Source organism: Halictus rubicundus, chromosome 10, assembly GCF_050948215.1.
Source record: "Halictus rubicundus isolate RS-2024b chromosome 10, iyHalRubi1_principal, whole genome shotgun sequence".
Lineage (NCBI taxonomy): Eukaryota > Metazoa > Arthropoda > Insecta > Hymenoptera > Halictidae > Halictus > Halictus rubicundus.
The window spans coordinates 6372532-6386549 of record NC_135158.1 but is presented as its reverse complement, the minus strand read 5'-3'; the positions used below and the strand labels follow the sequence as shown (position 1 = coordinate 6386549).

Below are 14018 nucleotides of genomic sequence, written 5' to 3'. Positions count from 1 at the left end.
AGTTCGTAATAGCATTATAAATTGATAAAAACTGGAACCACGAGGTCAAAGATGAGGAAAATATCGTTATACTGAAAATTTCAGGTAAAATCGAATTATTTTTATGTTTTTGGTACATTATGGCAGCCATCTTGACGGTGTCAGACACGCATTAGCGTAATAAACACGTGAAATACCAAAAAACGCACGATTAAAGGCGAAAGATTCGTTGTTACATTCACGATTTTATTGCAGTTGAATTTTACATATATTTCACAAACTTTATTAATAATATAGAATATATGTACGGTTGAATCTTGCTTTAGTCGATCAATTTCAAAATAAAAAAGCGTTTTATAATACGTTATTTCGTTGCACCGTTTTGTGAAGCTTTCCACAGTGGATCGTTCATTTAAAATTTAGTTGAACAATTACCTGCATCCGGAAGCCACTTTTAGCTGTTCAATTACAGTGACTCGAAGGAACAAGTTTAATTAAATTGCAGAATACCAACTCAATTACAACAAGGTAGAAATAAATGTACACACCGCATCGATAATTCAAAGAAACCTCTGAACTACCGGAATTTCACCTGGAAACTTTTTTTTTCTACTTTGCTTAATCAACGTTTCAAAAGATACTTCGTTTTTCTAAATTCTGTTCATTTTACAACAGCAATTTCATTCGTACGCGACTTGTAACTTTTAGCAGGAAGACAATTTTATTTTGCTTTTCTTGACTAGTATCTCGAAATTAAAACATATTTGTTTTAATAACTCTTGATTTACTATTCTAGATATTCTTTCGATTCGTTTAATTTTATTTTGTGTATTTTGACCTTCTTTCATTTTTAGTTGATCAGGTTTTTAAATGCAGTACTCCGAAAGCTCTTTCTCCTTTTCCAACTCGTCCAGTATCTCCTCGGCGCTCTTCCCCTCCGTTTCCGGTACCAAAATGGCGACGAACGCGATACCAATTAGGCTAACCATCCCATAAACAGCGAACGTCGAGGAGATCCCCATGAAAGATAGCATATCTTGGAAAACTTTCATCGCCACGAACGTTGATACCCAATTGCACGTGACACTCGCGGAAATAGCCGCCATTTTCATATCCTCGGGAAAAATCTTCTCGATCAGTATCCAGGGTATTGGCCCGCAACCAACAGCGAAGGCGGCGACATAAGTTAGAACTGATAGAAATGGCAGCCAAGTAAAGTTAGAAACGTCCTCCGTGTTCTAAAATACAACAAAAATTTCGTTATTTTGTTTGTTATACGTGATCATAAAAATCTAGATGCAAAGCAAAATCAATTCACTCGTTACAGGATCTTCAATATTCAATAATGAACAGTATACACTATTCTTTATAGGATGTTTAAAACTGAACAATAAACGGTGTACGAAATTCGTTACAGGATTTGTAAAATTGACTAGTGTATTCTGCAAGTAATAAATATTAGTAATAAATAAAGAAAATATTTGCCAACAATTTTCTGAAAGTAATTGTTGCCTCCATCATCGTTTAATAAATGCTTAATGATTTTTTAGTAATAGCAGATACGCTTTATGATCAATAAAAAATCGGTTGAAATAATTCTTTTGATGTTTTGAATATTTTCGTTGAAAACACTTAACGGGTTAGCGTCTTATATGATTCATAGTTGAGCAAGATAAAGCCGGGAGCTTTTACGTGTTCGTTTTATGATTGCAAAACGGGCGAGACGGTTACCTTAAGGCGAAAGTAACCAGACAGAATGAACATGCAAACGGACATGATGGATAAGCTGAGGAAAAGTAGAAGTTTCCTGTTGGTGCGATCGATCAGACTCCCCGAAGACAGCGTGGCGATCACGTACGTCAATCCGACGATAATCGAACACGTTGTCGAGCTTAGGGGAAACCTTATATACTGGAATATCGTCGTCGCGTAGGATATCAGGGTGTTCATCCCTGACAGCTGTTGAAACATCATCATACCTAAAAGGGGAACGTCATATACATATCCGTGCGATTCCAAACCAGAATAAACACACAATTCTGTTCCACAAATAACATTTAAATTCTTCAAATAAAATTAATCAAAAATTAACCACGTGGACTTCTGAATTTTTATATGAAACATATTTAAAAATATAAATACTGCAAAGTATGATTCCAAACCGGAATTCAAATTTGGACCACAAATACAAACGAGAATATTCCGCAGTGGCATTTAAATTTCATAATATCGCAGATTTTCAAAATTCACGGTAACAAAACGAAAAGTTCGCCCGATAGAAAATAGAATGCGAATTTTCACGTTCAAAGCCCGCGCAAAGTAGAAATAGTTTGCCTAATATGGAATCTGAATTTCAGTATAAAACAGTTTATCTGAAAGCGTGAATATCGCGAAGCAAAATTAGGATTCTTATGGTTACAGGCTAATTCAAGTCGACCAAGGTAAAATTGCAAATGCGATAAAGGAAATTTGAATTCAAATTGCGTGCCGCGCCGGCTAGAATGTAAAGTCGGCTCTGAATAGTAGAAAGTAGAACGTGCATTCAAATATTTTGGGGCTGAAAATTCCATTTAGGACACGCAAATTTGAATGTCAGTGTGGCGAATTGGAATTTGAATCCGAATGCGACGAGACAGGATTTAAATTTACACGTACATACCTGCGTCTCGCGAGCCTCGGATACGAATATTTGAATATCGCCGACAGATCGTTTATTCGTGCATTATTTTCGAAAGGTATTTTTTGGCGGACAGTAATTTTTATGGTTGTGATGAAGGACTGATGGTGAAATGATTTACCGAGGGCAACGATGGCGGCCTTTCGATGCAGCCACAGCTCAGAGATGGATACGTTTCGCTTGGAACCATCTTCTGTGCAACGGTTTGCTCGAAGATGGGTTAGGATCTCTTGAGCTGCTGCTTGACGACTATGTCTGATCAACCAGATAGGCGATTCCGGTATCGATCTAGTCGCGATCGCGAGAAAACCTGGCGCGACGGCACAGAGGACTGCTATCGCCGTCCAATTGTCGGTGAAATCTGGAAAACAATTGTTTTAGAATAAGGAAATTCGTAGGTTTGTTGAATCGATGCTTACTTAAAGAGTACGCGAATAAAACTCCAAAGGCAGTTTGAAGCTGGAGGATCATGCCAGCGGACTTTTTGACGCAATCTGTCAGTATTTCGGAGAGGTAAAGCGGTACCAAAATGGAGGACGCGCCACATGATAGTCCTGCTGTGAATCGGGCTAGAAATATCCTGAAAAATAAATATTTTCAATTAATTTCTCAAGATTATTATTTAAAATTATTGCTTGGTGTATTTTTTACCGAATTATATTCATAAAATTTGTTCCAAGACCTCACCCAACTAGTTGAGTTTTAAAATAATTATTCCAAAATCTTTATTCAGTAATATTCGTATATTTATTTCTCTCATTACACAATTATAGCGAAAACATAAATGTTTGGAGTGAATTAAAACTGTAAATGTGCACTAAATGCTGTTGAAGTTTGCATTTTATGAATTTTTAAGGACCACGTGTAGTTGCACCAACGAGAGAAAAATCTGTTGCCTGTTAATTCAGTGCAGATTAGTTCCATCTCTAATTAAGGAAGAAAGGGACGCGCACCATTAATATTTACAGATGGTCATAAAGAGACGCTACCTACCATAGTTTGCTCCGTGCAAACCCGATAACGAACCAACACGACGATAAGAGCAAGCTGCTTATCAGAATGCTTCTCTTCCGACTAATCCTGTCCGCAATTGTTCCTGCTGGCAGGCTACCAATTATGGCGCCCAAGGCCACAGATGAGCAGATCCAGGATGCGGCCTGATTGCTTACGGTGTCGGGGGGTCGATCAAAAATTGGCAATGCTATCGTGGTCCAGGCGATGTATGTGCCGGTCGAAAAGTTCACTATACTGGCTGCGATATTTTACATACTAAGTCGGACAAATTCGAGGATTGTCGTTATCAGACTGCGGATCTTTATGCAAAATGTGAAATCATCGATTGCAGGAAACAGAAGCTGCGTAAACTTCTTCTCGCAGTGGTACGTCACAATGTATTCTTGAAATCGTTTCATATTTTCACTATGTTTCATCTAAACATTTCTGTCACAATTGCATGAAATCCGCAGTCGAATCATTACGCTAAGCCCCGGAGATGTTTCGGTGACACAGCTCCCATCGAGCAGTGTTGATCTGAGAAGATCGATCGATTCTGTGCATCTTTCCTCACCCAGTGCCAGCACCGTGTACTGCGATCTCTTCGTGATCCGTAGATCGCGTGCTCTGTCGTCGCTCGCGAACGACACCGCCATTTTAATGGCCGCGACGGATCGCACACTGTCGAACGTCTCGATGAGAACCTCAGTCTCCGAGACGTGACCTTTTTATCTTGACAGCGTTATCTGGTAGACAACTACCTACCCGCTGACCTGCGTCCATCGCGTGGACACTTGATGCATCGTGTATTATCATCATCATTATTACCAGTACTTTTTATTATTATTCATTTACAGTCTAACACAACTTCGTCTTGCTGAAACCGATTTTTGATGTATAAAACGTTGCATTCTCTTCTTTCGAAGAAATAACGCTACTACATTGACAAATTGAACTGATCGACTTTTGAAACAATGGTAACCATCATTGGCAAATACGGATTTCCATTTAATTCTTATTTTTATAAATCAATGAGATGGTACGTTTGGACAAACTTTCGATTAACTGACAAAACAATGTTTTACCAATGCGACCTTGAACTTGACCTTGACAGGCACTGAAAGTCGCCAGGAAATTTAACATTCTCCTGCAACAATTATTACAAATATTGCCTTAATTTTCTTTTTTTTTTCTTTTTTTAATACTTGATGCTTGTTCGTTTGTTTTTGGTGGAATGAAACTTGTTTGAAGGAAAAGTGGAGTCCCCGAATGGCAAGTTATGCTCGAGGCACACGTTGAAGATGGGATTTACAGTGACATCTCACTTTGAACTTCTCGTGAACGTAACACAGGTCTACCGAAAGCGGCAGAGATGTTTATTTATACTCCTGGCCAGCGAACCTTCCTCATTCACTTTGCTTTTGTCCGTATCCGTAGAAATTTCAAGCCGGTCTTCTACCGGCGAGAAAATAAACGTCCTCTGCTTTCTGGCTGCGCTCCAGACAGGCAATGTACAGTGGCTACACCATCAGCTGATATACGAAGGCTGACATTTAATACTGCTACAGTGTCGGTATGTTTGTTGAGCAACTGTAAGTCGATACATTGTTTGGAAACCGAGGGGAACGTGGATCTTCCGAATGCGGGCTTTCCGAAAGTTTACAAAATTCGAAGCATTAAGGGCCCGGTCTTCGTAGATTCGCGATAAGGTAGAGTGACCACTTTACCGACAAAAATAGGCAAAAAGTGGTTTTACGTGCATCAACTTTTTGCCCTTATATGAGAATATTTTTCACTGCAAAAGGGCTCATTCGAAAGAGGAGGGTTCAATCTTAGCGCGCGCTGGTCATGAGCTGACGGGATTATGCAGATATTTGGTAATATAAGCGATAGAAGTAGGCCAAAAATTAACGATGTGCATGCCGTGGAGTCCAAGCATTTTTACGCCATTGGATGAGTTTTCTGGATGAAATCGAGAGTAGCGCGCGCTAGAAAATATCTCCAGCTACAAATTGAGCTATATTTTGTCTTCATTCTCTGCGAAACAAAGCCAAAAACTTGAAGCACGTTTCCGGCGTCAGAATTCATGATATCGATAATACAGATAAAAAAAAATGTGACAAGTTTAGTCACAGACTAAAGACCCGTCGGATCAAGACCAAGACTGATCTTAAGTCATTTAAAATTACCGACCTGCTGTGACACTGAAAAAGTCACGTGACTATCCCGGGCCCTTAAAAAGAAACTGCAAAGCGTCCTAAACATTTATGAACCAAACGACGACTCGATCGACTACAAAATTTAAAAAGAAAATATTAAAAATTGTATACCAAGACCAATACAATTTTATACAGAAAACGATAAATAAAATAAAATCTGCTACTAAGAATCAAAATTCCTACACATTTATGAAGCGACCAACTTTATCGCCAAATAAGAGATAGCACACAATCAAAAACTCGAGCGCAATAAGAAATAACGAGTAGAATAAAAAGTACCATTACGAATCGCAATTTCTTTTTTCTTTTTGTTAATCAATAGGATGATTTGCTTGGTGATTTAAATACGTTTCGAAAGAGTGGTCGTGGCCAGTTATCGAAGGGTCAACGATTGCAGTGAAAGGCCGTTTTGGCAGTGGCGAGTGGGAAAAAAAAGAACGGCCGAGTTCTCTGGGTCAGGGTATCGACCATGGACTGAATCAGCAGGTCTTTCGCCTTTTGTTCGCATCATTGGCGAACTCCTCGGCAACGTAATCGTAGGTCATGGTCCTCATTCACCGGGAACAGGAAACTTTCGAGAGCCGCCGAGCAACATCAACGAATCGAATCAGCTCGGACTTGTTATTCTTCCGTGTGATGTAAATTTTGGCAACCGGTTCCAGTCATCGTTAGACTGCGGACTTTTCTGTGAAATAAAGACTTGTTCAAAAGGCGGCGTCGTTTTACTGGAAAGACTACGAACGACATTCTTAAAACCAAGAAACGTTTGTGCTTCAAGCCAAACTATAATACTAGCAGTATTTTTGCTGCAACTTGATGAAAGCAGACGACACATTTTCACTCGGAATCGCTGATGAAAGTGTCAAGTCGACGCGAGAAACGAACGAGCGTTCTCAATCATAATCTGCAATTCAATCAGCGAATTTAATCATTCGCGATCATTTCGCCCCGCGAAGCCACACCGAAATGATCAGGATTAAATACACGAACGTCCCCGCGATTTTTCCATTCGGGAAAGAACAAAAACAGAAGCACCTCGCCACGGAGGGCCTCTTTAATTAATTAACCGTTACCGTTCGGCACGGCGCGACGGTCCCCGATTCTCCATCAAAGCAAATTATTCATTTAATTAATTCTATCGACGGTATCCGCGCAAACAACCCCGAGTCCCATTTCATTAAATTTTCAAATCCAACCTCAAAGCCGATTCGACGCGGGAACAACGCCGGCCCGTTCGCAATGCGGAATCACGTCGATGATACACTGCGAGAGCCCGGCTATTGAGTAAATTACCGGATTCGTCGTCAAAGGATGATTGCTTTTGTAAAACATGGTGACGTTTGTCCGTTTGGGGGACAAAGTTCAAGAGCTAAGGGTGCTTTCACCAATTCCTGTCGAATTACCGATCCCATAGTCGTATTAGCATTAGTATAACCGTGTTATTCGGTCGTTAATCTATTAATTTGTTAGTGTATTTCAGATCCGGTATGACATTAACGCTGCCACCGACGCCATGATTTATAAAAGTGTATTTATTCGAGTATAACAAACTTCTTACCTTCTCCTGTCTTCTGTTTCTCATTTCACCTGTTCACCCCTTGCACTGTATCTACTGATGATGAGGATTTCGAACAGGACTCAATAAATATTAATGTTATTCATTTCCATTAAACTAAAATAAAATTTTTAAATTTTCTTTTCCTTTTACGGAACGATGAAACAGTTCTAATCTCTGTAACCATAAAATAAGTCGTAGTGCGAGGGGTTAATTTCCGTCGGGAACACAAGATCCATAATCCACGAACAACGTTGAATACTTCACTTCATGCGAGCAACATTGTCAGCGCCGAAGCGGCGCATCGCGTACCCAGCACGAGCACAATCGAGTGAAACGAGCTCGGCAACGTAATCGAGTCTCGAGTGGGAAACAAGGGGGCGGGCGGTGGGGGAGGGAGGAAATAAAGAACTCGTTTCGTAGGTGGAATAATTTATTGCGAATCGACTTACCGCGACATGATTAAAAGGGAGAGAGCGAATGCGAATTAAGTTCGTCCTCTGTTCTCGGGCGGGCGGCCGCGGGCTGCGGCGGGTCTCGCCTCGCGGAACGAACTCGAAAAGCATTCAGAAAGTTTGATTACCCCGCCACCAACCGAGCATCCCGTGGCGAGAAAGGTGTTCGAGAGAATTTGCGATCGGCCGCGCGTGCGACGAAGATTGACCCGGGCCCCTTGATCGTCTCGCGCTCGTTTGAAAAACTCGCAAAAAGAGCAGCGCCAGACTCGCGCAAAAAGACCAGCCGCGAGTTCGAATCATACCACGGAACCCGAAGCTTGTTTCCTTCGACAACTACTGGATCTACTCTCCTCCTCGAGGGCGTACTCCCGTGGATAAATTAACCCACGTCTGATAAATCAACCTCAAAGAGAGACCTTCCAGACGATGCGCGATGAATTTTCATAGGGAACAGACTCTCCCCGGCCGCTTGTCAGTTTCTACCTTCGTCTACCGTAATTTTTCTCTTCGCTCTACCTTCGCCGATCATTTCCTTTCCGGTGAAACTCGATTCGTGTCATCTGGATCTTGATTGAGATCTGTGACTCGATGCAACTTCTTTTCACTTGAAACGGCTGCCGTTTCTGATCGAAAACTCGGACGCCGAATTTTAAATAAGAAAATTACAAGTCCGCCATTTTGTGATATCTTGACCTGAAACAATTCTAGCGTGCAGGCGAAAGTTGCATGTCTATACCTCCAGAAAATTGGAATTTTTCACTCAGTAATCGTCTCCGAAAAAAATCCAGAATCTTTACTGATTTTCGTATGTACGTCCCGGGGTAGTTTTCACATATAGTTCAGAAACAAATGAATAACTCCGCCATTTTGTAACATTTTGATTTGGAAAAATTCTAGCATGCAGCCGAAAGTTGCATGTCTATACCTCCAAAAAGATTAGAATTTTTCACCGAGTAATTATCTGTGAAAAAAATCCTTAAGATGAAAAAATTGTAGAATTTTTTGGACGTCTTGACAGTAAAGGTAGCTCCAAGGAGTAGAAAGAGCATTAAAAACGCATTCACAAGCCAAGAAAATGAGAGGCCACGTAGCACAGCAACCGGGGAATCCCAAAATCCCCTAAGGCTTTCTCGTTTTGCAAATTCGCGGCCGCAGGGCTCGAGATCCTCCGTTTGCGAGGTCCAGCACACGATTAAGTCTACGACGAACGAGACCAGAGTGTTCCGGGTAATCTGTAGTCCGCGTCGGTACAGCGATAATCCATTTTATGATAGATTAGCGCGGTCAAAGCGTGAATCGGCAACTTCCGCGGCCTTGCTCCAGCGACCTAATCGGATAATAGAGGAGAAGTCTGACAATCGATAAGATCTTCCTTAGGAAAGAGAAAAGAAAACGTGATCTGTCCTATCCGAGGTGGAACGTTGGAGTGCTCGAAACCTGTCCTCTCGAATTACGGTGCCCGATTCCTGAGCGTTGATCCTCCAAGCACAAAAGGAACTTCCGTTTTACTTGGCTTCCGGCAGATTTGTCGCCAAAACCCTGAACCCGTTTTGATCGGCGACGTAATGCACCTGTTGTAGAACGCCGTTGGGATCGATGTAACTGTAAGCGCCCCTCGTCGTCCCGTCCAACGACCTGGACTCGGTTTTAGCACTGGAGTCCCCAGCGTAAGTATAGTCGTATTGGCCGAGCGAGTCCTGCGTGTGATGAAGAGCGCTGTGCAACAGCCGATACGGTGGTGAAACCGGGATCGCGAACGATGCTGGAAGAGGCGCAGCTTTTTCAATTCCGTCCAGGCTCACCAGCTTTTCTATCTGCAACGAGTTCCCGCGCAGTTCTTCCGGCTTCCGTTGTATCAAACTTGGCGAGCTCGCTAATGACGATGCCGAAGACGGGGAGAGCTTTGAAAGACCCGGGTCTGGCTTTGGGACCTCGATCTTCTCTGCTTCTGCTCGGGAGAGCAGGAACGGGTTATTCGAGGTCTGCGAACACGAAACGATTCGGTTAATCTTGTGGTCTTTCCGACTTTCTTTGTTTGAGATTTTATTTGTCGCACCGCACGAATTGGACATTTTTTGGGAATTTATTCCGGGGAAACTACACGACGTAGAGGTGAACGACTTGGTGCATTACGTTCGAGCATGATTGAATATTGTGCACGAATTTTTGTTACATGCTAACTGTAACGGTGATCATTGTAGGTAATGTTAATTGGCTTCATTTCAAATCACGCTAGAATAGGACATCTTTGGGAATTTATTGCAGAAGAACTAGACGATGTAGAGCCAGAAAACTTGTTGCAACGCGTTCGAGGATGATTCAAGATTGTATACAAATTTGCATAGTATTCTATACCTAACGATGTTTATTACAGATAACGTTGACCGACTAGCTGATATCAAGCCCGATATAAATGCCCAGTGGATGGTAAAGTGTTACGAGTTAGATAGAAAATTTGTAATCTGGAATGAAAATGGTGTTGCAACTTGAAGGTTTATGGTCGGAAGCGGTAACAAAAAGCTCACCGCTATTTCTCGAACGGCTAGATTTTTCTCGTCGTCTTTCCTCAGGTGCGAGAAGCTATAGTATGGCGGTAGAATGTTGTAAGACAGGATATTCGATTGGTAGTTGGGTTGTTCTCTCAACCGCGACTTCTGCAGCTCCTCGAAATGGCTCTTCTTCGCGGCCGCCACTTCCGGCGTGTCCTGCACCTCTTGGAGATCGTTCTTCGGTGGTTGCGGCAAATTGCTGGCGCTCACTCTAAATCCATTTTGGTCGTCCGCTGTGTAAGTCACCGTTTGCAGTATTCCGTTCGCGTCGATGTACGAGTAGCCTGATTCGATCAAAAGAAAGACTCAACCACATTATCTTTATTCCGGTCTACATTTCTTTATTTGCATTTCGAACACTAGTTCCTCAAAGTTTCCTCGAAACATAACAAAGGGAATATCTTCTTTTAGTACTAAAAGCCATTTAGTGATCTCTGGCATAAAATTCTTAATGCATTACAATTCAATTATCAGTAGATTGTGGTTCATCGTGCATTTGTACCAATGCAAAATTTAAAATGAGAAAGCAGCATGTACAAGAATTAATAATATTCATATTTTATTTTCCTTTTTTACTTTGTCACAAATTCTTGGGATTGAAAAGAAACAAGTTTTCATGTATAAAGATGCACAGTCTTATTTGTCATCTGAATTATTCAAATACGCGATTTGATTTAACCAGGGCTTTTGGAACACTAAAACTGAACGAAGCTCTAAATCTTTTAAGAAATCATGTCAGCAGTCCGGTTAATTTTTTAGACGGATTCCCAAGGGACGTTTACGTACACGTTTAACGGTATACGTGTCTCGTTAAAAGCACGCGTAATGCAACGAGCCTATGCAACGTTCGGAAGAATAGCAGACGGACCCTTTGCCTGGGCGTTCGTTGCGTCACATCGATCATCGTTTCAAAAGTAATCACTCGCGAACGTAGGCCGCGGCGTCTGCTGCGCGATGTTCAAGAAAGGAATGTATGCCATTCAGGCTTTTACGAGTCATCGAGCAGAAATGCTGCTTACGAACGAACCTGTCAATTGTTAACGAAGGCGTACATTATTCTCACACGTGGGAACTGATATTCAAATCGCTGCTGAACCCTGTGCACAAATTTTTAACCACGCTCAGCCAACCAAGAACAAATCCATTCTTCCTCTTATCCCGAGAAAATATAATACTTCGCATTCATTTGATTCGTATCAACCCTCAACGGTCCGGAAATATTTCAAGGTTACTTCCCACCAGGTCCAAGCTATTTTTCATACGAAGAGAAACTGTGGACTCAACATTTTTATATCACGTATAGAAAGGAAAATATTTATATTTCGGTGAAAATTTATTAATATATTATATTCAGAGTAATAGGATAACAAGACGATTTGAATTTGATTTGAGTTCATTTTTATAATATTGGCAGCTGCTGTTTTTAGACTGAACGATTAATAATACAGTTAAAAATAGTTAATATTTCTTGTAATAATTCGTTGCCATGCACAACAATTTCTCATCACCTCTAACTGTCACAGAAAGAATTATTATTTACATAAAATATTTATTTGCGATCTGTTCCTGCTTATAATTAATTCCGGTACATACTGTCATTAATTTCATTTTTGGTCGAGTTAAAACACTGCACATTTATTAATACATGGATTGTAGGTTCTCAATTCGATCGAACGCGGTAAAAATTGATTACCATCGTTAGAATTCGCAGTCAGTTTTCGATGGGTCTGCGGGAGCATATTTATCATCGAATCCAGCAAATTTGATTCCGCCTGTTCCGCTAGAAGCGGAGATTAATCTACGATCGAATTACAATTTCAATCTACAGTATCGACCGAAATTTAAAACCGCTTTCGAGGAAACCTGAAAAACTCGACCAACTCTTATTGTGTTTCAGAAGAACAATTAATTTCAACTTTCTCTAGTCGAAAATTTTCGTTCTTTCTCTTTACGAAGGAGCTTCGTTGAACAGCGAGGAGCTCAGTCGTAAAAGTCTGGCTTCATGAAACGTTATTTTTTTTTTTTAACTGAACGAAGACAACATAAAACTTACCACCCCGTGTAATTCCATTCAAACTGGATTCCGATTTAGCCTGATGAGGCCCGGTGAACGAGTAATGGTATCCTCCGGATCCGTCCTGTATATGAAACTGGCGTAATGGTGTTAGGGCTCCCAAAGGGCTCAGCCAAACATTCGCGATCGGTGTAGCGAAACTTTGCCCGAGAAAGAGACCAAATAGAATTCTCTGGAAGGAAAACGCATCTTTGATTCCATCTGCTCCCACGGATTCCATCAGTGTTCCACGAAACATGCAACTCTTCCATACTTTATCCACCGAGTCGGTCTAATCTCGTTCCTTACTACTCTAATCGCGAATATCGAGAGACCCGAAGAATTTTCGACGACATTATTGAAGTCTATGACCAATCAGGTAATTAGTTATCAATTTTCCTAGATGCGTTTCTTGTCATCAGGACTTCGAACATTCATGACAAATTTATAAATTGATTACTAGATGATCTTTACAGAAAATAAAAACTGAGCGAGCATTCAACAGAAATTTATTTCTTCTCATTTTGCGCTACTTTTATCAGAATATGTGGCTGAGGAAACACTCGTACAATCTCAATAATAGAAACATACAAAATCTAAAAACCTGTAGGATCAAAATGGACACAAGCACCCTTGTTTAAGGTTTAGCATTAATTTTGGCAATTGAAAACAGGTTTGAAGTTTCGTAAAATAGTAGTTCGTTGAAGTTCGGTTGAAAGGTTCGATAAAATGGAGGAATATATGCGGAAAGATCGGATTTAAAGTGCACGCAAGATTGTTCTGTTCAAACGGGGCACCGAGCCGTGGCAAACGCGGTTCGACAACGAAATTTGAGCAATTTACACCTGACCTATTTTCCACGGGAATCGAATTCTGTCGAATCAAACGAAAAGTCCTCTGGATGTTCTGTGTACCGTCGGAACTTCCGGCTCGACGGCCACTACCTTCGATATTTAACTTGGGAACGAAGATTTGCCGCGATACTTCATCATTGTGGAAATGTTTGACCGCCCCCGAGGGCCTGGGGGAGGGGTGAGGGACTGGGAGGGGAATTCGAAAATTCGCCAGGAAGCCCGACACGCGATTCCCGCCGGAAATTGCCGGGAATAGATTCCGACAGATCGGGGAATCCTCGTTATTGCCGTGGAAACTGTGACCCATCGACTTCCGCGACCGCGAAATTGAACTTTCGTTGATTCAGTTAACGCTAGTTAGCTGCGATACGGTTTCCGAGAAACTTAAACAGCGTCTGAGACACTTCGGGACGCCACGGTTTGTATATTAATGCTTCCTAACCACCAGTCAACCCTTAAACCTTGGGAACATTATCATAAATTCACATTGCTCCCGCTTGACGTAGCTAAACAAAAAGCAGATTCTTCGTCTCACTGCACACAGAGGTCAGAAGCAATATTAATTGACTTTATCTTGTTGCACGTCAACCCCCAAACTAACCCTGAAACGTAGAAAATATATTAATTCTAAACGAAAAGCAAATTTTTTATTTATAATACTCAGAAGAGTACGAAAAAGTT

The 14018-nt window shown here is 41.2% G+C and overlaps 2 protein-coding genes across 2 annotated transcripts; both read right to left on the bottom strand.

The window, feature by feature from the left end:
• Positions 1-150: 150 nt before the first annotated feature.
• On the bottom strand, positions 151-4327 carry LOC143357613 (facilitated trehalose transporter Tret1-like). The gene is made up of 6 exons (XM_076794124.1): positions 4224-4327; positions 3650-3908; positions 3076-3236; positions 2778-3017; positions 1711-1958; positions 151-1217 (listed from the first exon to the last, which is right to left on the bottom strand). Exons 1-6 carry the CDS (start codon positions 4303-4305, stop codon positions 846-848), a joined length of 1362 nt encoding a protein of 453 aa, XP_076650239.1. The 5' UTR covers positions 4306-4327; the 3' UTR covers positions 151-845.
• A 5059-nt stretch (positions 4328-9386) lies between these two features.
• Cpr16 (cuticular protein 16) lies at positions 9387-12726 on the bottom strand. Its single transcript, XM_076795638.1, has 3 exons — positions 12484-12726; positions 10407-10714; positions 9387-9863 (listed from the first exon to the last, which is right to left on the bottom strand). Exons 1-3 carry the CDS (start codon positions 12722-12724, stop codon positions 9387-9389), a joined length of 1026 nt encoding a protein of 341 aa, XP_076651753.1. The 5' UTR covers positions 12725-12726.
• Positions 12727-14018: the final 1292 nt, after the last annotated feature.